Source organism: Labrus bergylta, chromosome 6 (assembly GCF_963930695.1).
Source record: "Labrus bergylta chromosome 6, fLabBer1.1, whole genome shotgun sequence".
NCBI classification, from domain to species: domain Eukaryota; kingdom Metazoa; phylum Chordata; class Actinopteri; order Labriformes; family Labridae; genus Labrus; species Labrus bergylta.
The window spans coordinates 28,379,163-28,404,406 of NC_089200.1; the positions used below are offsets into that span (position 1 = coordinate 28,379,163).

Sequence of the window (25,244 nt, forward strand, 5' to 3'; positions counted from 1 at the left end):
CTTCTTGAATCACTCTTGAAGGGTTTGTTTGTTTGTTTGTTTGTTTGTTTGATTGATTGGGGCAGAGCATGCAAATAGAAAATAACAGGGTGTAAACATTCTTCAGTGAGAGAGACTGCTCATTTAGATCTGAAGGCCCCCGGCAGGTTGCAACAAACAGGAATATAACAATCACAATAGACTGATTCAAAGATACAATAGAGTTATGTTGTGAAGTTACACATCTTCTCCTGGGTGACAAACACAAGTGACTGCAGTCAAACTAAGCCACAGTTTTCAGTCACTTCTCAGGTTTGTTTCTGTTCAGGAAACGAGGTCAAGTGTCCCAGCAGTACTTGCAGCTGTTATTCCACAAGGTAACGTATATGTTTAAGTTCAGCACCTTTAGTATCGTGTGTCATAACCTTAGGGTCTGAAGGGGTTAACATGTTTCCTCCTCAAAGTGAGGACGTGTCTCTAATCCTGGATCAAGCTCTGCCTGTGTGCCTGGAGCGATCATCCATATTTTAGCTCTGCAGGTCGTAAAAAGATGTTCAGAAAACAGAATTAGCTGCCAGATAAATGAGCGTCCATCAAGTTATCAGTCAGGAGGAGCTTTGCTTCACGGTCTTGAGATTTTCTATTTGCAAAATATCAAACGTTGTGTGTTTATCTTGTTTTAGTTTCTGTGGTTCACTTGTGTATCTGTTATCGTTTTCTTTCTCCTTCACACGACTTCACCTGAGCTGCAGGTGAAGCAGGTTCCCAAAACACAGAGCTGTAGCATGACAGTGAAGTTCTTTATAAAGAGTGTCATGTTGCAAAGTGTTGAAATAATGAAGGACTTGTTTGTGATCATGTTGTTTTTGTGCTTGAGTGATGAAGTTGACATGTTTGAAATGGACTCTGAACTGTCCTCTTGTTTTCTGTGGACACTTTTCATGAGAAGTTAATAGCATCACTTCACATGTAAATGTGTTGTGACTTGCTCTTAATGCACAGATAAAAAGTTTAAAACAAAGGCCAGTGAAGGTGCAGGAGTGCGTGCAGGAGAGCAGAAGCAGTGTGGGTGTGTTGTTGTGTACACCCCAGCTCTGTCCTCAGACGCTCTTTTTGCAGCATTACAGATCATTATGTTCAGCCCTGGAGGTGCTTCATCTGAATTGGAGCTCTAATTTGCTCTGAACGTTGCACGTACAGTCTGTACCGTTCAAGATTCCCTTTAGAGACGGCACTGACACACGGGCACAAAATGTTAGAGCAGTTATTATGCACACTTATTAGAAATAATTGAGGGATTTGTGGAGGAGCAGTTTCTTGATCTGAGAATCTTTCTGCAGATAATTGTTGGATGTCCACAATGGTCACTTACAGTTTCTAACTCTGTAGATTTTCATCATTAACCAGGTTAATAATAAAGAGTTGTTAAGGACCTAAAGAAGGGGACAATATATTTACAAATTTAATTAACACTGATAATCATCTTCCCTCAGACCTTAAGATGTCTCAACATTTGTCGAGCACCTTCTAACTCCCTGCTGTGTTAAATCTGAGTTTATTTACAAAGAAGGCTTCCTTAATCACAAAATGCATTCTCTACCTGATGAAGTACTCGGATACATCGGCTCTGCCAGAGTTCAGAGCAGTTTCCGTTGTAGACACCTCATTGGCTGGTATTTTTGTCGACTTAACAAGCTCTTCACCACATTGCAGCGGTATTTAAAGACCATTACTATAAACTACAAAGCTTTGATAACCTTGTATATTTACAACGCAAACCTTTCATTAAGATACACCCAGCAAATACAGGAAATATGCACGCAACATTTCCAGACCAAATGGCTTCTACAGGCAAAGGTGAGTGTTAAGCGATTTCCCTTTGCACCCCCTTTGCAGTTCTTCTTTAGATGTAGGTTGCCTTGATTTATTTCTCTGCCCAGGTGACGTCACTCTTCCTCCTGTAATATTCAGCTCTGACTGTCGATGTTTTACCTCCAAATATGATTTCACTGTATTATCAATGTGTCATACTGGAAAATACATCCATTCAATCTAGTACTTTTTAGAAGGAATACATTATGAATGTTTGCATCCTAATATTATGAGTTTATCTGCCTCCTCTCAAAGTAAGCTGACATATCTTTAGATCCGGTCATTCGTTGTAAGCACAAAAAAAGTTCACATTCTTTGTAAAAAAAAAAAAAAAACTAAGGCTGTCAGCCATAATCATTTAATCATGATGCAATTAAGGTCTGAAGTTAATGCATTGTTTTCCATCCCATTAATCATGAGCTATTTTGTTCCATTAAGGACACCGTATAGCTGAGCCACTGCAGCGTCTCCTGTTAGTCACAGTGATGGAAAACAATGACCCCGCTGCGCCTTTGAATGGCTCATTTCACTTAAAAGAACTCCCAGACGGCTGGATAACAAGTCATTAGTAATACCCACCTTGTGGACTCATTTTTACACTTCCTGTTAGCAGGTTTTCGTTTACATTTTTGATCCATAAAGAATTCCTTTCCCTGTTGTTAAGTTAATGTAACCTTCCATCTACCCGGGTTACTTATTTTATTTCAAAATAAAATCTGACTTGTAAACAGGAAGTCCCCTTAGCTTAAGACAGTACTGAAGTTCAAAATAAAGGTTTCACAAAACTATTTTGAAATGCAAAAGAATGGAATTTCAAATATGAAATAAAAATGCCATAAATTATATTATATATTTTATTTTGACAGCCCTAAAACAAACACTTTTACAAACTAAAGAAGTTGAAGGTTCAATCTATAAAGGTTTACTTCTGGTTGATTTGGTAACTTTACTGTAATTTTAACATCAATGAATGTTAACTTTGATATTTAACTTGTGTACCAGCAAGAGATTCAGCCTTTGTCCACTTAAAGATGAGCCAAACACATGCTTTTTAAAAATATTGTCACCTAAACTACAACCAAGAAATAGTTTGATCAGTTTGACAATCTGTTCTTTACTTGAACAAACATCAGCATACATATCATCCTAGTGTTTTGTCTCTGTGTTTTACTTCTATTCATGGGAAGTGCTATGCCTTATCCTAAAGTGAATCAGAAGAAACAAAACAAACAGACGGTATGGAAAGAAGTTGTTAAGGTGAGCTTCATAGTGTTGAGTCGTCGGTGCCAATAAGAGAGCCGCTAACCCTAACCCTAACCCATTATTCTTTAATCTTTACCAAAACAAAATACATCTAACATTTGAATTTAAAAGGCGGAAAGGCTTAGACTGAGAGCTGTATGACCACTAGAGCAAATCAACTCCATCAGAACATTACAGATTTTATTCTGCAGTAAAAATAAAAAAAAGTGAAAGCATTCTAAAATGTGTTTATTGTAAGGCACAAAGTAGACACATTCTTGCCAAAAACTTTAATGAAATAAATGATGATTAAGGCATGTCACATTTAACATCTAAATCATCTAAATCTGAGTGCTGACACTATTTTTTCATCTCTCTCAGTTCTCCTCTCACAGCTCAGTACAGTCAGTGTGAACCACAGCTTTGTCAGAGAGAAGCACATGGACTCTGAAGATAAATGACTTTCAAAGCTAATGATTGCATTCCTTTCTCTAAAGGTAAGTTAGCGCCTCCGGCTAGATAATATGGCTTCACTTCACTCCAATTATTTTCCACCAGCAGAACATCAAACTGATCAACTGGCAGTTTGCGGCGGTGGACTGACACCACTCTGCACATGTGACAGAGAAAACCAGCCGGAGTAAAAGGCTTAAAAACCTGCAGCAACAAAAAGGTCCTCGATGAGTTTCCCTTACTTTTTTTCAACTTTATATGTAATCAGACAGAGTTAAATGTTTTTACACTCATCATGAAGAAAACTTCCAGAGCGATCCATAGTTTGAGCTTTTTTTTTTATAGTATATTTTTAAAAAAAAGTACATTTCATGTTTTTCTAATCAAAAGAGAGAGCAAAAGATAAACATGCAAACAGATTTGAACAAAAGAAGAGTCTCCCAGGAAAATGACAATCTTCTTCCAAAATGTAGATGATAGTTCTAACATAAAGATTTTACTTTTGATAATCCTACCTGTCTTCTACCTGTCTAGGGTGACTCGCTTTTTTATTGCCTTAGAGTAGAGTGACCATACGTCCTGATTTGACTAGGACTGTCCTGAGTCCCCATAACTATCTATAAAACACTCAAATGTCCCAGTTTTAAACAGTTCATGTCCCGATTTTAACCAACCCAAACTATACACCATGCTTGCAACACTAATTGGTCTGTATTTATGTTAATCATGTTGTTGCAGAGGCAGCTTCTGTTTTAACTAATAAGAAAACATCACTAATGCAAGACAAGTCAAAGTTTAATATCGACCAAGCGATGTGCAGCCACATTTAGCACAGGTGTGTGGATGTTTGCCTGCAAGGAGAACTGAAGGCTTGTGTTGTTAGCAATCCTCATGTTAGCCACGCTCAGAAAAGCTATTTAACATTGTTTACAGACGGCCAAATTCAACCAACAATGCACTGCATTTCGGTTCACTTTCCTTGTTTGGTACGGATTGGTTCTCACCTACAACTATCCAAACTCTGGTGCACTGGACGCAAACTGAGACCTCAGTTTTTAAGCGGACCAGAGTTCTGACAAAGTGCACCAGAGATGGCCAAATGGCTCGGGTGTAAATGCACCCTTAGAGGCCCCTTGGTATTCAAATAAAATATTCAGCTTTTGTAGATAAATGTGAGATATCAACTAAAAGTTGGTCCTAAGTCAAAGTAATATTTGTCCAAAATACAATTTGTGCTGCACAAAAAGAGTGTACTTTGATTTCCACCAGCATCTGGAGAAATCTGAGTTAGTGAGACTTCTCAACAGGTGTAACAGACTGCAACACCTTTTAAGACTCTTCCATTCAAACACTTGAATTAGGTTGAGTTTGTTATTGTCCATTCAGATTCACAATATTCCTTCAGGGGCTCCCCAGAAAGTCTTTGATTAGTTTGCTTTTCTAATTTTACCTCCTGAAATCCTTGATAACCTTGAAACTACTTCATGAGCAGAGTCCACGCTTTAAACACTTACATTTACTTTCAGTGGGTTTTTTATCCAAACCCGCTTAATTCTAATAATTTCTAATATTGAACTGTTTAAGTAGTGGTGTATCTTAGGAATCTAAAAACATCACAATCGTTAAACCTTCAATCTTAGAACACGTCCATGTCCATCTTCCGTCTTGTTCAGCAAGAGTTGCTCTCAGGATCCCTAAAGGTGTGTGGGTGCTGTAAAATCGCCTACTTCTCTGGTAAAAAAAAACCCCAGACCATTCAGAACCAGAATCAAGGTCATACTCAGACTTTGGGTTTGGTGACTCGACTACAACTCGTACTACTCATACTTCTAGTGTTTTTGATGTGTGAATATGTTTAATGCACTGTGGTCAAAGAAAGAGTTAGATGAGAAGCGCTGATCAAGTGTTAAGTCTTGATTTAAAAAACACAAGATGAGCTATAAACTGTATGAAAACTGTAAAAAGTATGATAGTTAATTTGAGGCCTGTTGAAAACCGCGTAGAACAAGTTTCCTGTTTGAGGTCAAGGTCACAGAAACTCCAATCGGAAGTCTCCTACATGTCCCACTCGACAGGTCCAAGTGCTTATTTTGCCTGATTGTGATGTGAGATGATTTTGCCCCGCAGTGGAATGTGATCGGGAAAGTGAGAGGCTTAATAACTGCCCATCAGCGCCTGTGACCCCGCACGGCCCCGGCTAACAACCAGAGCTGCCTGGGATGCTCGGGGCGAGTAACATAAGACAAATTCTGCGAGACACTCTTGCAATCCTGGTGTGGCACGCAGTCTTCTCGTCTCACTGAAATACCTTCAAAGCCCTCGTAGATATGCCAGCTCGGATACCAGCTTCTTTTCACAGGTCATGCAACCTCCAGTCGCCATTTTCATTTCTCTGACACGTGTGTTGCTTGTTTGTTTGGTAAACATGTTACACCTGTCAGAGGCATGCTGGTTGCTAACGGGCCAAGTCCAACAACATTTATTCTATTCTGCGGACGCTTTCCCCTTCTTCTCGCCTCTCTGCTTTTTCCATCTGTTGCCCTTGCAGCAGTGAATACAGTAAGTGTGAAGCAGTGAACGTGTGAGGAAACGTGTGCATGTGTGTGTGTGTGTGTGTGTGTGTGCTGTGTGTGCTGTGTGTGGATGTGTTAGCACGCACAAACACAGGCTACTGGGTTGTTGTCTGGATTGCTGTCTTGTAATGGAGATAGAGACACTGTTTTATTTATCCCTCCCCCAGCTGTCACTGTTGTGTCTGGAGCGAGTTCGCTGAACTCTGGGCGATGGGACACTTGGAGAACTGTCAAATCCACTAACCCTCCAAACCATGCAGAATGTTACAGCCCAGAACACACCCTGATTTCTTAGTATGGAAAACAACAGGGACATTCAAGAAATGTGCAACCTTTATCTGACTCCTCGCCTTCATATTTATGTGTACAGTAAAAGCAAAACAGCAACAACAACAACAGTTTGTATGTAAGGACAATTAATCAAGGTACTTCTCACCAAAGGACTTTTTTAAAACTCAAATAACGTGAACCCAGGGAAAGTGGATGTATTTCAAATGTTTGAAAATGTGAGAGTTCATACTGTAACATACTTTTGAGTGTTTTTGAACAGACTCAAGTAACCATGTCTCTTTATAAACTTAGGCAATGTACAATATCACCTGAGAAGTTTATTTGTTTATTCTTACTTTAAATATCACCTTGACCACCAAGATGGGTTTCAACAAAGCAATTACCAGCAAATTATCAGCTTTCTGATCGAAAGAGTGTTCGTTTTCATATTCCTCTGCAAAGTTTTGCATTGGTAGGCAGTTGTTCTACATAACCCATACATTATTATAGCCATTGTTTGCATTTTGTAAATTGTCCCTGTCTTAAGCTCATGTTATGTTCTTTTTTATTTCCTTCTTTAATCAAATATCTTTAAGTAGAAAATTACACTCAGAGTGTAATACGGCATACTAGGTCCAGAGTGCTTTAATGTAATGCATAATATTTTTGCATTTACTATACAGTGGCAGCTGAACAGAATCGGAAAAGGCTACTCGTTAGGCCAGAGGAAAACATTAGCACATGTCCCAAAATCTGAGAGTAATCCAAGAGTAGAGAGTAGAGGTCCGACACTGACTCTACTTATTCAACACAGATGCTTTTAGACATTTTGCTAAGACACAAATTAGATTGTGTAATATGATAACATTAGGCCTTAAAACTGCTGCAGGGGAGTATGTGAGGCCTCGTTTGCAAATTGCGCTTGTGTTAGACCCAAGAGGATGGTTAAAGATGGCTGGTGTTAATAATTGATTTAAAAGGATGAACAGTAGCTTAATCAACATTTGAAGCTCCGACAGAGGAAGTGTCAGCTAATGTTACTGTCTAAATGACTTATTAAAGTGTACACAAGTAAATATTCCTTGGTTTTCAGGCTCTGTCTACTACTATAACTTAAATCAAGCTGTAACCACAGAGCGCAGTCTGATTAGAAAGTGTGAAAGTTTGCTGCCAGTCCAAACACGCTGCTTGTGTAACTAATGAGAATCACCACACTGGCATGCATTCAACATTAGACAGAACTGTTCACTGCCTCGATGGTGATTACTCAGGCTGCCATATTCCCCATGTCAGACTGTAAATGAGAGTGAATCTGTGTTTTCATGTCACTCACCCAGCTCCTTGTGTTCAGATGCTGCCATCAGACGCTGGGCAGACGGTCAGCGGTCGAGAGACTAAGCACTGATGACAAGCTGCTGGAAATGCTGCAGCCATGAGAGTGTGCAGACACACATACACACACATATACTGAGAGCACATTCGTTTTGAAATCCTCTTACACATACACATCATAGCTGTCTGCAATCTGACGCCCATGATGATATTTCATTGCTACGGGGAAAACACCTGATTGATTTATGTGCAAATTAGGATTTACAAAGTAAGACAATAACTTAAATCAACCATGAATTCCATTTACTTAGGTTTAAGGTTTACTATTAAACAGTCTATCTCAGTGCCAAAATACTGTCTTCTGAGCGTTAAGACATGCTGCAAAATACATACAGTATATGAAATATATGTCATTTTAATGTCAGTGCTATAAAGGCTGCAATAGTTGTATCAGTGATTAAACCTGTGACCTCTCTGATGAGTTTATGTTCTGTACTTTCTGCATTAAACTCTGTGAGATATTTTTGCCAGATAATACTTCTTAAGGTTTTTATACAGCACCTTTATTAAAATACACTTTGACAAAGGAAGCAATAGCAGCTTACTGACAGCAATGCATCAAAAAACCCAAAGAAAAAAAATAAAGAGAAAAAGTCTGCAGAGTCTGGAACTTGCCCGTTGATATTTATTAAGTTTGCTAAGTTTTCATTTTTTATCTTGAGCTCAGAAATATTTTTGCTGTTTGATTGCTGTGCTTTAGAAAGATACCCGAGTACAAATTTGAGCTTTTTGTTCTTTTTTGAACACTTGATAATAATACTCAACTTTTCAAAGGAAGTGATGTACAGTATTTATAATTCCTCTAAATCTGTGCCACAAGTGTTCCAATATCTGACGTTCAAAACAAATAGAAATACTGTAAAACGTGACCTGTAAGAGTACGTGTTTACATAAGCTCCACTACTACAACAGTAAAGAGGTACTTCATGCTAATGCATAATCAATTATAACCCAATAACTTATGAAAGACAGAGACCATTTTGATGACAATTTGTTTTTTTTAATTCAACTCTTTATTCATTTTTGAACATGTTGAAGCTATGCAGCATGTCTTGTTGCAGAAACAATACAGGACACATTTAGCATAATATACAGCCTCTGTCATTAAAAATATACAATCATTCACATTATCATTCGATTGTAATGATAGTCTGAAATGTAGCCAGATGACCCCATGTTGCCCTCCCCCCCAGTGTTCATTCCTCCTAACATCTGTTCATATGATGAAATCTTAATCAAGTCATCAGTCCATACCTCCGCAGTGAGACACCCAGTGTTCTGCCAGTTGTGCAAGGAGTCTTACAGCTGTATTTAATACAACTTTTAAAATAACGTATTTGTCAAGATATGTTGGTATTGTCCTGTCACCAAGGAGACAAAGCTGTGGATGTGTGGTTAGAGTGACACAACACACAAGATTACTTCCCATTAGCTTCAAACCCTTACACCAGAACAGATGTACCATTGGGTTTTTTTAAACATTTGGATTCTGAAAATTTAAATTTAAAGAATAGAGTGTACCATATTTTTAAATTTGTAAGGCACATTTTGTTCAGTCAGTGTATCATATAAAAACGCTCACAAACAACAAACCATGCCAAACCATGGTCCAAAAGCACAAAAACATACCACACATGAGCCATAAGTCAAAATAGTGTTATTAACCTCTAAGAATGTTAATCACACTGGTCTGAGCGGTGGCCATTTCTGCCTCAAGGGCCTGTTTCCTCAGCGAGTGGAGCAGTTTATGAGTGAGGTTAAGATGTCACTGTGAGCTCTGGTTAAAGACAGCGCTCCTCTAACTGTCCCCCAGCCTGACCTCCAGCACAAGAGGGAGGAATGTGATGGCTTGACGCTAAGTGAGCACCCCTGCTCTCCCTTCTCTCTGACCCCCTCCGCCCAGCAATGCGGCCCCCGGGGCTTCTTGTGTCAGCCACTGTGTCCCCAGCAACCTCCCAACAGTTTTAAAATATGTCCTTGATATGGCTGGCATGTCGTACGCACATGTCCCTGTGGTGGGAGATAAATTTAAGAGCAAGGAGATGTCAGGCCGGCGACAGCTGTGGGCTACAGTTTCACCAGATGCTGCACCGTTGCTAACCTTCACTAGACGTGAGCTGGCTGCCACCCTGGACGTACTTTACATGCACAGTAAATATTTTCTCAACATGAAGCTCGTACAAGGCGCAAACCAGTATTCGTTTGTCACGGCTCGTATGGCCGCAGCCTTCAGGGGTCTGATTTATAAGATCAGGAGGCACGTACCGATGAGATGCAGCCTTGAAGAGAACCACAGCTGGAGCTGTGACAGACAGGGAAGGAGAAAAATGAGACTATGTCTGCATGCTCCCACTGCTCATTGGATGATCCAGGTTATTGAGTAGGCTACCTACTGTAGAATTTATATAACTCATGGATGTATCCTGGTGGTATCACCCATTGGTTTGTAAAAACCAGTTTGAAGCCACCTTGACCATCGTCAGAAGTGACCCACCTAGAGTTGACAAAAACAAATGATCTGCTAATGACTTGTAACAGTAACATTGATGTCAAATGTGAAGCCCAAACATGAGTCATATCTGCTGATATTATTGGGTCAAAAATCCCAAACATTGGTACAGCTCACAAGTTTTCTGATTTGTGCCAGTTTGGATAATCTTTTAAAAAAGAACCTAAGATGCAGAAAACAATCTGTAATCATATGTAGACTTGATGTCAACATGTAATTTGTCCGGCAGTGGTAACTCCAACACCATAGTTTACAATCCTCTCAGCACTATCAGCACATGTAGCCTCACAGCTGTGGTCGGCACCAAAAAAGGTGACATTGTTAAATACATACAAGCAGCCTTTTCAGTGCAAATACAAAAAAGTATAAAAAACTATCTTCATTTCAGCTGACAAAGCTGATCCATTCAGGATCTAAGGAATTGAAATTTTGAAAAACAAGCTTTAAACGATGAGGCGCTAATGGCCTAGCCGTTAGGTCCAAGGTAGAGAGGTCATTGCCCTCCAAGCAGGCAGCCAGGGTTTAAGTTTGACCTGCGGCTTTTATCCCACTTGTCATTCTCCACTCTCTCTCCTCGATGTCATGATCCACATCTACTGTTGTCTCAATAAAGGCAAAAAAGCCCCCCCAAAAAACTCAATCTGTTAAAAACCTTTGCCCCTACTGAAGACATAACAGTCAATTCTTCAGCATGTCTACAAGTACACAAAACATTGTTATTCTAAGCTTTACCATAATTTTCTAAATAACTGCTGTGTATTGCACCTGTGTAACTTCTGTTTTGATAAGAAATGATTCAGACAATACGATTGTTAGGAAACTGTTTTATAAGGTAATAAACTTAGTAAGAAGTGGGCTCATTACTCTAAGTTTTCTATACAACTGGTCTTCTTATTGCAACCTTTGGAGTTGCCCTCTGGTGGCCATTAGAAAGAGTGCAGCTTGGCTTTACTTTTGGGTCACGGAGGCCACAGCCACTTCTTACAAACAGTCTGTTGATCCTCTTTAAAAGGGTTTTATTTTGAGCCTGCTGGTGTCACTATGACTCCTTTCTTTCTATTGGTGAGACAGCGCTGACGGGGTGAAGTCCATGTGTAGGGACAGTTTACATTCCAGCACTGATGCCATGAGACACAAGGTGTTTCCTGCTGTGTTGCAGTGCACACAATCCTGACTCGGGCGCAGAGTGCTGATTGGTCACAGACGTTCCCTGGTCACTTCAACATGATCTGAACTGAGCCTGAAAAGACATCGGCTACATTTCTGCGCTTCCTGGCATCGCTGAAATCTATTCAAGCCTTTTCAAAATTGTTTTGATAAGTGGGATAGTGCAGTGTTTTGAATGGCCTCGCATGGTGAAAGATAAGCCTCTTTTCTTTGTGAGATGACTCCCAGTGACTAATACTGACAGAGGGAGAAGAGGTGTGATGACGCCTCTGTGTGTGTACGTGGGGGTGTGTGTGTCTGTCCATGTGTGTATTTGCGTGTGGCATTCAATGGCAATGCCTTCGCAGAATCACCTTACAGTAAATTTGGCACTTGAACTATTTGTCCGAGTTCACCCCACAGTTGATCTCTCTGCCATCCTGCACTTCTGTGCAGACCACCTGAGGGCGTGTGAGCAGCTTGCTTGTCTGTGTGTATTTGTGTGTGTGTGTGTGTGTGTGTGTGTGTGTGTGTGTGTGTGTGTGTGTGTGTGTGTGTGTGTGTGTGTGTGTGTGTGTGTGTGTGTGTGCGGGTGTGTGTTGCAACCAAGGACTTAGCTGTCAGGATGGGGTGGGGCTGAAAAGGAGAAATTTTGCCCCAGTAGATTACAAGCTGAAAAGCTTGGAAAAGCTGAGTGGTGCCATATACATCACATTTTCCACTGTTCCATGATTTTTTCCTAAGGAAAACCAGAGGAATAATGGATGCTTAAATTCCAACAATCCTGTAGATATCACGCTAGATATCACGCTTCATTGATTGTACACACCTTCATTTCAATTCACTGTCAACTCAATGTGTTTGCTGTATAAGTGAAAGTTCAGAGATTTGTCGTCAGGTTGGGTTTTTCTTAGACTTAGCAAGAGTGGCGTTACCCTGAGGTCTATGGGGGTCACAGCTTAGCTGCATACGAGCGTCTGTCAGGATTATTTAAAATGCTTTGTGTTATTTGTGTAGAAGTAAAGAGCTGTACCGTAAGAGCTGAGAGTGAGGAGAGTGCAGGAGCCGATTGGGATCCTCGGGCCCCTGAGGCTCAACAAACCTGTCCTGCAACCTTCCCAGCCCGCCTTCTGGAGTCTTAAGAACGGATTTGTTTTTCAGCCCTGTTATTTTCCTGCTTGGTTAATACTGACTTCTTGTGTTACAAAGCAAAAACAAACACCCAAGGCAACAATAGTATGTGTCATACTGTTCCTTGTGAATCTGATGTGCTTGGATTTTTTTAAATGTTTTTTTGTGACTTTGTGATTAAAAGATAACATGGGAGATTCAAATTTTCCCAGGAATTTCAACAGTGACTTGACACTATCTAACTTCTCTGGTTTACTTCCTTTGGTCTGGTTTCCTGGTGTAGAGCACAATAGTTTTGATTTGTTGCAAACAGTTCATGTTATTTGGAGTGTTTTCCGGAGTGCACTGTGTTTTTCTCTGTATCTTTCTGAGGTGTTTTCTTATTTGCAGAGGCAATCAGCAAACAAGACTGTCATTGTCTTCCACAAGTGGTTTCTGCTAAATGTCTGTTAGGAATACTATGCAAATAATCCAAATGTATAATTCATGTGTTTTGGGGCAGTTTCACTTTTACAGTGGCAATCCCCTGCTTCACCGCCTTGTTTACATAATGAATCATTAATAAAAATTAAAACAAGCAGGATCGTGTTGCACACAGGATCAGACCAGAACAATGTCAAATACGTTGAGTAAGGTTGCTGTCTTTATTATGCAACGGCTTCATAGATGGGTGATATATTTTTGGAGAATTTGCTTGCTCACCTGTTTTGCCAAGAGTTCAACAGTGATGCAGTACTTTATTAAACATTAAAACAAAACTTTAAATCGCACAGCGATTTCTTCTGGAAGAATGTACTAAACATGTTAGCCTAGGGTGACCATATTTTCAAACCTCCAAATATGGACACTTTAATTTGACCGCAAACCGACATGTTGACATGGTACAATTAGATTTTTCATCAGTGCGTCTTTCAACTCCATGGAATATGCCTCAACAGATGAAAAATCACGTTTCCAAAGAAAATGTAATTATATAACAACATTTAACAACAAAACACAAGGATTGCATTGGTGTGATTGAATATATTCACTGCACTGATCACACAAGCAGGTAGGTGCCCGCCTGAGCAGCCCTCACAAAGTTGTTTGTCACTGTTGTTGGAACAAAATACTGTGGAATATCTCTTAATTCCAGGGAATATTGATTATTGTGGTTTGTGGTTAGGGCTTGTCTCCTGAAGGGGTTAATGTAGGTGCCTGAACTCTGTGTCAGTGCTGAGCCAGGTGTCACTCACACCGGCTGCCAAGTGACTCATACTCCCCTTTAGTTATGTGACGTAAAGGTGATGTGGGGATGAAGCTGACACCAATGCTTGAACTTAACAGATGCAGATCGCCAGTGTAATCATTCTTTCACCTTAATGCAAGCTAAACAGTTTTGTGTACTTGACAGGGGATTCATTTGAGTTTAACATTTTAAATACATATTTTTATGATCAATTCTTTTCCAATATGACTGAGGACCAGCAGCAATGGGGCCTGCGTCAAAAGCCCTTTTCAGACTGTGTTTCCTCAAAAGTGCCGTCATGAAGTCTTTGTACATTCATATTGATTCTGCAATGCTGTAATATTCTTGTCCCAGTCTGTGATTTCACATCCACACACAGTCAGACATGCACAAACACACAGCGCTGTGCTCCCCCGCTGGCTCAGATGATATTTTCTTGCTACCTGTAACACCTCCGTTACTACTACTACCTACGACAGTACAGAGGGGGGGATCACTTCGTCCCCCATTAAGCCTTCACGACTTTTAGATTGAAGGCTAAAATGCCACAGAGACGTAAATATCTTGGGTGCAAGGGCCTTAAATTGTAGTGTGGAGGCAGCCTGAACAACAAACACAATACAACCACTAAATAAAGAGCCTTGAAATCATCGTCCCTGTAATGTACTGAATTAATTCACCTAACAAAATCGTATTAACTTCTTTTCTTACATTCTTGCACGCCAAATTCTGGGAAATTGTTAGTCATATCAAATCCCTTTCTTTCAGAGAAACTTTAACATACCCTGTCAGCACAAGTGTAATTAGAATATCTGTCTAAGATGTGTTGGTTTAATGGTCGAGAAATACTGCCTTTGGTAAATCTACATTAAGGAAGATGAATTCCATCCTAACAAACTAAAGAAACTCAGAAAGATTTAGAGTGTTTGAAAACAAACCCCAATCCTTGGTTTAGGTCAACACGAAACAAAAGCAGCTCTGATACATTACATAAAAATGTAAATCACTCACCCATCATTGCACCCTGTACTCTAAAGTTTGCTGGCTGTCCCTGTCAGCTCGTAGGCTTCTTCACTGGTACACCTTCATTTATAAAGCTATTACTGGACTACTCCCTTCATACCTCTGCACCTACCTCACTTTTAAATCAAATCCATCATACAGTTTGCGCTCTCTGGACTTTCTATCTACGTCAGTCCCCAGAACTCGTACTGAGTTTGGGAAGAGGGCCTTCATGTACTCTGCTCCCTCCACATGGAACAGTCTTCAAAAAACACTCAGATTGCAGGAACTCATCACTATTAATGATTTTAAAACTCGGCTCACAAGTTTTTTAAAGGCTAATTTTGGAGTGTGTAAATGTTTCACTGCATAGTATTTTATCATCATCACATAATTGTTCTTTTAGTGTGTATTGTGGTGTTGTGCTTTGTTTTTGTTTAACATGATCTTGTCCTCCTTCTCCTCCTCCTCCTTCTTCTTCTTCACCTTCTGTACTGTATTTGTCTCTTTTTCTCATGTCTGTGCTTTCTTTTTGGGTTTGTCTTATATTTCTTTTTTTGCTGGTGCCATTTTGGCCAGGCCTTGCTCGAAAAAGAGGTCATTTGATCTCAAGCAATTCTGCCTGCAATAAAGGTTTAATATATATATATATATTGCGCTGTCTCTGCAAAAAAACACACAATTAAATAAAATATCACAAGTTCCTTTGTGTCTGCTAGGCATCTTTCTCCTGTAAACATCACACCCCCTGCTGCTGTGAAGGCCTTCAGCAGCCCCTGGCATCATTTAGAGACAGATACAGACATCATGTACAGCTATAGAGTAAGATGAGAAGAGCAGCACTGGCCTTCAGTGAGTTGCCATGTGTGTTTCGCACAAGCTCACACAGCTGCATTGGTAGCTAAATAGATGTACAATCACACACCATTAACAGAGATTGACGTGTGACGTTATCTGGCAGGAACCTGGTCTACCTGACACAGCTAACATTCCCTTCCTGCTGCCTCCTGGATCAACTTTCATATGTGGTCATCGCAATGTCAATTCTCTAAGCCTTTCAATTAGTGAAACGGATTAGACTTAAGATGAGGTAACCTTAGAAATAGGTCACCCAAAAAAGTTATTAGTTCAAGGTCATTGTTGACTGCTGAGGGTCATGGTTGGTTTATTGACTATGACTTATGAGCGAAGAGTGAAATGAGCACCAAGAAACCTTCTCCTTCTTATTGTGAGAGAATTTGTACCAGTGGTATCAGTGATATCTAAAAGGCAAAGCTTCATACCTGATGTTACACTTTTTATAGTAAAATTTTCAAAGTTACTTCAAGTATTTATGTCGTTTAGTTTAAAAAGATTTTTAGATGATTTTGATTACAGTTTCTAAAATCAGTGTAAGTAGCTGATATCAACAAATTAAATTGTATTTATAAGGACACATCTTACAAAGTCATTGAACAAGTTAAAAAAAAGAACTGTTATGAATATAATTTTCACCAGTATATGTAATAAACGTTAAGAGTTTATGAATAATGTTAATATAAATGTGACCTTAGAAACCTGAAATTAAGATTTTGATATCTCAAATAAATCCAAAACTGATAAAACTGATACCTGTAATAATTGAAATTTGACCAGTCAGAATTCTAGCTTTAAATCGTTTTATTTTTAGATACTTGTAGAAAAAGAACAACATCATAGGACATAAGCCCAGTCAAAGTGGATCTATTGGAATCTGTGATGATGTTTGAATATAAATCAGTGTTTTTGTTTGTTTGTTTTTTATTTAACCAGGAGAACCTTATTGAGATTAAGAATCTCATTTACTAAAGTGTCCTGGCCAAGAGAGGCAGCAGCACAGTAAACAAGTTACAGACATGAAACACACAGAGTGATAACAGACACAGGACAACACGTCCTGAGTCATAAGAAAAGTCATTATTCAAAACATCTACAACCTAAAGGTTAAAGTTGACTTCTGGGATAAAAGTATAATTTTAATTTGTCCAAAGACATTTAGTTATGTTGATGTTGGGGGTGGTGCTGTTTGACTCATGATAGGAATGAAATGGTGAAATCAGCTCCAATCTAAAAAGGCAGTTCTCCTGCTGTTGGGCCAGCAGCATACTTCCTCATGCATCGAGGCTTATGAATTCTTATGAATTCTTTTTCTTCCGTACAAAAGAGAAAATGTCCCAGTTTTGTGGTATTTGGGGACTTTTTTGTTCTAGCATCATGATGCACAGCATGTCAGACATGTAATTGTTAGACGGCTTTGGTATGTTACCGATGAACTATATCCATCTGCTCATCAGGGACTCTGAGAAATGCCTCTGAAATATCCACTTTCATTCAAGCATCCCAGAACATCGACAGGGTGTTTTATTTTTAAAGCGTATCCGGTGACAAAGGACACTTCAACCCCTCGCTTAGATTACATGTGGACGAGTGTAAGCTCATGGATGGGGGGTAATGTGTCTTTGAGCCGCCCCCAGGCATCATTATGTCCTACGCATACATGCTTTTTAATGGGTTGAGGGGCAGACCAATCACACTTGTCAACCTGTTGCTGGGATACGGGCCGTGTGGTTGCTAAACACCGCTCCACAACTTTTACATCATCATCTATATTTCTGAAAGTTAGAATATGAAAGATTGTATTACCTTACAGAAGTGCTGAAGCAGGTCCCAGGAACACCTGCTCTTTCAGTGTAAAATATCAACACCCCTGCTCCTGAGTCCGGACAGCTTCCTCATCTAATCCCTGCCCTCAATTAAGAGGATGATCACCATAATACTAATAAATCGTTTGCCTAGAAACTATTGCCCATATTGACACAGCTGCTATTTTCCTCAGGTGTCACAGAGTGGAAGGCGCAAACACTATATACATTGCTGGGTATTACTGATAAAACAGCTTCCAGATTTATAAGCAGCTGAAAAGACATAAAAAGGTGAAAAGCCAGAGGGACATAATGGCAAGTACCAATAACGAACAGAATTAGCATCACAGTAGAAGCTATTTAAACTTTGGAAAAGATCTACTTTACTTTAGTTTGAAAAGACAGTCACATATGTTAGGCGATGATAATAGTTTCTTAGCATCTCTACAATCTTTATTGCTAAAGTTTTTTCACTGGTCACTCATCTGTATTCATAGTACTCTGTTAATAAAGTTAATTGGAAGAAAACAGGTTAATGTGACAGACATTATCAGTTGACCAATCACATTGGAGGAAAAATATTAAAATAACACTAATTGGCTGCCAATGAAAGTGGGCGTGTCTGAGGAAACTACCAATCAGAATGAAGCCTCGGGTCACCTGACTGGAAAAAGCTTCAGAACTGATTTTCACTTCTATTTGGCTGGCGTCCAGTTAGCAGGAAGTAAGAACCTAGCAAATGGTTGTGTTAGCCAGGAAGAGGTTGAAAGCTAACGCCAAAGTACTTTTATATACTTTGATTTAAATAACTTAGGAAATAGCATAGTAGCATATAGAAACATTGCTAACTGAAAGAAGAAAGTAGCTTTATGCTATAGTTTGGTAGTAGCTAATGGTAATGTTAGCTAGGAGTTGGTTGAGTTTTAACATTACAATTTGATTGGCTTGTTTAATATTATTCGAAAGGCATTAAAACCTGGCTAAAAGAATTGTATCAAAGTAGATGAATTGTTTGAAATGTTGTATTATCTGTTTGAAAGGTGTAAAAACCGAGCAAACGGTTGTTCTAGTGGTTGAATCTTAGCATTAACATTTCTACTGAATACACTAAAGGCAGGGAAACTTAGATAAAGGAAGTGTAAACTAAGAAGTGATTAAAATCTAATATGAGTTTTTGTCTGATGGTATCTAATGGGTTATCAGATATTATGTTTTCACCTGAAATGTAACTTTATATCCCTGACAGTTTTGCTTTTAATTGTATCTGTAATCAGTGAGGAACAGATGCAATGATTGTAAGATTACCTACATTTAATTGAAATTCTGATTCTGAATTTTTATAGACGTTTCTATTCTTATTCCTTCACGGGTTAATTTAAATGTTCTTGGTTCAGGCTTTAGTGTTTTATTGTATGGGTTTAATTTTGATCTCTGTAAGGGTTTCTTTAAAATTTTAATGCAGGTTAATATACACATTTGGAAAGGGGGGTAGTGGGTGTTGTCTTACAACTGAGAAAACTGTACAACAATAACAGCATTAAGCATCCATCCCTTCATTTGAGTGTAAAATGACCGCCTACTGAATATTGTGGGTAAGTAAAACATAAACGTGTTCAGTAGCAGTGCATCTTTATTTAAGTTAAGCATCCTAATTAATCTCTGATGATCATGGATTACAGATAATTACATTTTACCTTTATCTTACTAATGATGAAGCATTTACTTAATATAAATATGAACCACTTGAATACAACAAAGTCAATTATTAATGTCATTATGTGGTAATAAGCCCCCGTTACACTTCTTCTCCCCAATGGGACTTTGAAATTACACCGTGCTACGCTAACACCGTGCCATGGGTGATGTTGACTGACATCAAAAGACAGCAAAGACAGGTTTAGTGTTGGATTACTGTGATTGATGGTTCGTGGTTCACTGGTTGTCTGCCTCTCAGATCTGGGACTGGTTGGTGGGAAGCTTTGATTGTGTTTACTAAAAGTGCTCCGCTCTAGTCGGTGCTGGGATTTCTGTTCCCTTGGAAAGAAAAACCAAATGATTCCAGTTGTACTCGTTTGAACCGGAGTAGTTTTTAATCCATGGTTTCATGCTTTGTTTAGTCTGGATTCCCTCGTGGCCGAATCTATATGCTGTACAGAAGCTTCTGTTTTCTCACTGCCACTTTAACACTGTCCTCCTTTTGATAGTCCTCTGCTTAGGCCTGTAATCCTTAAATATATATGCAGCATACTTTATGACTCATTCATACATTTCTGTTTTGGTGAAGAAATAACCATCTACCAACCCATCAGTAGTTTTTGGTATTAGCAACAGATAGAATAGCCTAAATGTAATCTGAATAGACTCTAAATGACTGGACCCCTAAGTGGTCATGAGTATGTATTATAGTATGAGTAAGTACACACAATGGATCCAAAAGAAAGACTTAAATCAGGCATGTATTTAAACAGGCCGGTTGTGTATAGACAAAATCAAATCAAACAAGCAAACAAATCCAGAGGATCATGCAAAGGTAGGGTCAAGAAACAAGCGGTAATCATACACATGTAACGTACAAGGAAAAATCACTAGGCTGAAGTAACATGACAGAAAACACAATGAAGTAGGACCATAAGGGAGGTCAGAAGGTGATAAACAGTCATTCAGGGGATAACGAGACACAGGTGGGTTCAATTAGGGCGTCGCTGACATACAAGGTGGGACAAACGAGGAGGATTTAGAGGACCGAGACAAGGTAACAAAATAAACAGGAATCACTATAATGATGAATAACATGAACTAGAAAAAACATAATGACTGGACCATAGACTGTATATATGAATGAATGAAGCCTGAGTGACGTCAGCCATCTGTTACTGCAGGGGGTTCTGGAGGCTCATCGGCAGCAGCCGCCATGCTGGAAATCCTGATTCAACCTAACTTTCAGTCAACCTAACAGACTGATAACTGAGGCTGAGGCAGGTTTTAAGCCTCTTGACGAACCGTTACATCACACCAACCTGTCAATCACGTCAGCCACGTGCCTAACTATGGATAACACGTTGTTCATAAAATCAAAACTGAGCTGTTTAAAAAAAATCACCCCCCCCCCCCCCCCGTACAGTGTGTGCCCATGATGACAATGACTAATCAGACCTTTTTCATTTTTTGTACCAGGATGTAAACATGTTGATTTATGATGTAAAAACTGCTTTTTTGGCTTTGGTGTGTATGTGACTTCCCTGAAACAGCCTTATATGGATGTATTTCAGCTTAGGGCTTTCATACTAAATGGAGTTAAAAACAATGACTCCTTTGATTAATAATTCAGCCGACATTAACCTTAAACCACGCATTTTATTAATCTGTTCATTGTATCTTTAGATTTATATATTAAACTGTCAAACATCCCACAATAAAGCTTGCATTTGATTTAAACTTTTTTTTTTTAATTACTAAACTAAATACAAGTTTGTAATTTCAAGTGATCAACATTTATTTATTGTTTAAAAACATTTGAACCTTTTTTTCAGTTTATTTTTTGTTATTTACAAATTCCAACAAATCAAAGTTATTACTCATAACAGCTCATGACGTCTATGAACATAAAAAAAAGAGGTTCCCACTGAAGCTAGTTCTACAGGAGTGTTATTCAATTTTGGCTCACTGCCTTTATGTTGCTGCAGGCAAAATTGATTTTCCCAACGTGACAACGACCCAATATTAGGTGTAAAAGTCACTGTGACAAAAGACACACACAAAAAGTTGAATCACACCGTGGGAAAGCATCAGTAATTGTCTGGGAGTCTGGATATTACCGTCAATAGTGAATCAGTCAATGGAAGTTCAGGTTTTACTGGTCACATGTGACAGCTCATGTTGGCGCTTTAACTTTAGCGCCTTTATGGAAGAGCAGGACTGAAGAGTAAAATATTCCATGCTCCCAGGAACTGAATTTATATAAGTTTTTAAAATGTTTAGATCTAATTTGTTGTTTTCTTTAAACAGTAGATTTGATCATATGTCCACTTGACATCAGTGTGTGTTTTCCCCTATAGGGATGTTATGAACAATGTCAAGTTGCTGGGCAGTTTAGTGCATAGGCTGTAAATTATCACCTCTCAGACATTGCACCGGACACTGGCAGTTTTGACTCATCTGGATTTCCCCTACATTAGTCACCAACTGGAATATACACACAGACGCACACAAGTATGTCCACCACATAACCCCCTCACTGTGTGAGAGCGATTGGCTGCAGGGTGGTGTATGTGACTGACACTGATAATACATCTCTTCATGGTGCAGCAAACGTGGGAGCTGCTTCATCAGCTGCTCTGACAACTGCTCTCTGGCATCCCGTATGTAAACTCTTGGCATTAATAAGGCTGTGTGAATGGGGTCTCATAATGCTATCAGGAATCAGGACAATGAATACACAACAATGAATTAAGGAGATATCAGGCCGTTCTGTCACACAGGCTGGTCGCCATCTCTGGTTTTGACTGCAGATACAATTGCAGATTAAAGCGAGCTTATCGCTCTCAAATCGGAGCCTTGCGAGGATAATAACCACGTTAGACATAAGCGCACTCCTACTGATGACAGTGCCAGAGATGTCACTGACGTAGCTGTCAACTCATAAACACACACATACATGTCAAATGAAGTAATAGGGGTTTGGTGACTGGTTCCCAACGCCTGTGTCTTAGAGTAATTAATGATGTAAGGGTTTCAGATGTCGTCGTAAATATCAGATTTAATGACATCTTGAGGTCAGTTTGTCCTTGTTATATCGAGAGGGGGACACAGACAAAGCTGTAGTGTAAAAGCTTTATCGGAGAGAAATTGCTTTGGGAATAACATAATAATCATGCTCAACTTTTACAAGTGACAAAAGTGACTTAATGTGTTGGACTTTTATTTTCCAATTGGGATCTTATTAAAGAGATCAAGCTGATTAGCAACAACTGCTGTGACCTTGGGGAGTAGTTACTTAGACAGTCTGACAGTCACAGTGCAGTGGCGTTTACTAGGACTCAGTTGACATCATGTTTAATATTCATGTTGTGAAAAAAAAAGTGGCAGTTGATCAATGCTTTTTTAGCTTTATGAACTTGTGTATTTATGATGTAAAAAATAAATTCTACAATTTTGAGATTAAACTCGTAAATTTACGAGAATAAAGTCATACATTTACGAGATTAATGTTGTTATTTTAGTCTATAGTTATATCAGAAGAGCAGCAGCCACCTGTTTGAAAATGACAAACGTGGAGCATCTTGTGCAGTTGTAGCATACATTAGTAAATAAATAAGGAAATATGCTACTTCCTTGTGTAGTCGGTAAAAACAGACAAAAAATATCTGATTAGTTGTGATATAATATTTACAGTCTATGGTTGGGGCTTTACTTATGCAGATATGAAACTACACTTGCTTTTAGCGCATCATCTTCACATTGTCATAAAATATCAGGACCCTGAAAAGATACTGCAAGAAACCAGGGCTTTTCCGAAGAAAGACCCCCACTGACTCGGAGGGAAACTGTGTCTTTTGTGGCTTTAAGGCTTCTCCTTTCATCATTTCCGCACAGGCGGATAGCTGCTCTTTTGACAGACTTCAACCTTTCAGAATCATAATTTACATAGCCTAATTTAAAGTGATTTATGAATTTAATCTTGTATATTCTCATAAATTTAAGAATTTAATCTCAAAATCTTTTTAACATCACCCTAATCCTCTGTCGTATTTTGAAGTCCTGTTCAATACACGTTTCAGAATAAATCATTTTTGTTTAATAGTTTGTCCTGCTGCTCTGTTAAACTAAAGCCAGCCTCAACTGGACACATGATGAATTGAAGTTTTTTGCACATCTGCTTTGGCTTCATTATTCAACATCCAAGGGTTGCTGCTTGACTTGAAAATGGCCACTGTGCACTTACCGGACACAATGGTCAAAACACAATTCTTCTTCTTCTTCTTCTTCTTCCACAAAGGTGCCACAATAACCAACATATGTGGCACCTTTTCAAATTATTTTCATGGAAAGGAACACAAATGAAAATGTAACTTTTCTTCTGTTTCATCCAAGGTTGCAAATACGTTGCCGTAATGACGTGTCAGCCCAATGTATGTTTAAATCGGACCGGTAGACTGGACCAAAAGTTGAGTCCTATTTAGTGTCATCAGAATGGCTTGCCTGGTGCATACACCAAAAAGCGCTGAGTAAGAAAGAACACAAATTGATACTCTGTATAGTACAGATAAAATGATATATATCCTTAAAACAATATGGATTCACACAAGTGTAAAGCATAACTTAAACTTAAAGTGAATGCTTAATAACATCTGTGTATGATCAATTCAGGTCTGTTTAGCATGTATTGGCTGAGTCTGAAAATCTTTATTTGGGAATCTTGTTTGATAGCAAATAACTGTACTCATGTAGAGTACATCTCTAATGTAACAGCTGTGTGAACACATCATCACGTCACCCTGTTGGCCCACAGTGTGCCCGTCTGCTGTATCACTACGGCCTCTCTCATAGGTGCAACCGCAGGCAGTCAGCGGGGAGAGAGAGGCTGTATGTCTTTATTAAAAGTACAAGGGAGCAGCTTAGAGGTTTGTGTTCCCTGGATACACCACATCTATTTATTATCATTCCCCCGGCTGTGACCCTTCCTCTTATTTTTAAACCTGATTCATCTGTGGTTCATCTCTGAAAACCACACAAGACCTATAGGTTTACAGTGGCACAGTACTCGGATGAGAGGAAGAGTCGGATATTGAATTGGAAGTATGCGCTAAGATGTTAGCACGATATGTGTGCGTGCTGAAATAAGAGTTTATGTGAGCTACTGTAAAGGGTTTTAAACGGGCTGTTTTGTCACGTGGGTCTTTATCTCTCTCTTTAAAGCTTAAAGAGAATATAGGAGGGTTATTTTCTGTTAACAGCCAACGTTAACATCAATAAGCCGACACAAACATTTCATTAGACGTCTGACATGTTTCACCTTCTTCAAATCAAACATCCTGGTGATTTTTCACTGACTGAATCTTTTGCTGTATCGGCACCAATTCAACCATCCCCGGCATTCACAGTTTATTTATGGTCGTGTTTAGCCTTCTATTTGATTGAGAAGCGTGACGCAACAGATGTGCCTTGAACCACTAAACCCACTGGGGAATTCTGAGTAAGAATATCAGAAATGCCTAGAGAAACACAGGGCTGAGCTTTTCAGCATGGTGGCCAGCTAGCTGTGTTTGTTGTGTGGGTGGTTGGGGAGGTGCAGGGTCAAATGTAGTTGCTTGATATCTATATCCTAGCAACTGAGAGTGAGTGATGTCTTGTACAGCTGTAGCTGGGGATTGGTCAGAGATCTGGCACAAGCCCCGCCTATTTGTAGGCTAGCCTAAGAAAGAATACCTAAATTCAAAACATCTCTCAAACTTTCTCCACTCTGCACTGTACCCTCAGGCACTTTAATCCAGGCCTTTATTTATTTATATTTAGAACTTATTTTTTATTTTCGTCGTTAATTCTCGTGCACAGCTGTTGATACGTGTGTCTTTATGACAAGCTGATTATTTTGAAGATCTCAGCAAAGTGAAGTTTGGCATGACAACATGAATTCTCCCTACACAGCCGTGCAGTATTACCCAGAGTTTGCCTTCCATCGGTAAGTACACACATGATGTACAAACGAAGGATTTGCTTCATAAGTTTTGCCTTTATAGTTTATCTGATGCCATGTGATTTTATAATCATGTAATTAAAAGACATTGAAT

General features: G+C 39.1%; 1 protein-coding gene across 4 annotated transcripts in view; it reads left to right on the forward strand.

The window, feature by feature from the left end:
• The first annotated feature begins 24,910 nt into the window (after positions 1-24,910).
• tp63 (tumor protein p63) overlaps positions 24,911-25,244 on the forward strand; it is a 35,966-nt gene continuing 35,632 nt past the window's right edge. The window contains exon 1 of one of the 4 annotated variants that reach the window (XM_065956111.1): positions 24,911-25,135. In XM_065956111.1, the coding sequence (XP_065812183.1) occupies positions 25,083-25,135 (53 nt within the window). In that variant the 5' untranslated portion in view covers positions 24,911-25,082. The remainder of the gene's footprint in view (positions 25,136-25,244) is intronic. The other 3 variants (XM_065956110.1, XM_065956107.1, XM_020631601.3) reach the window with 3 other exon arrangements.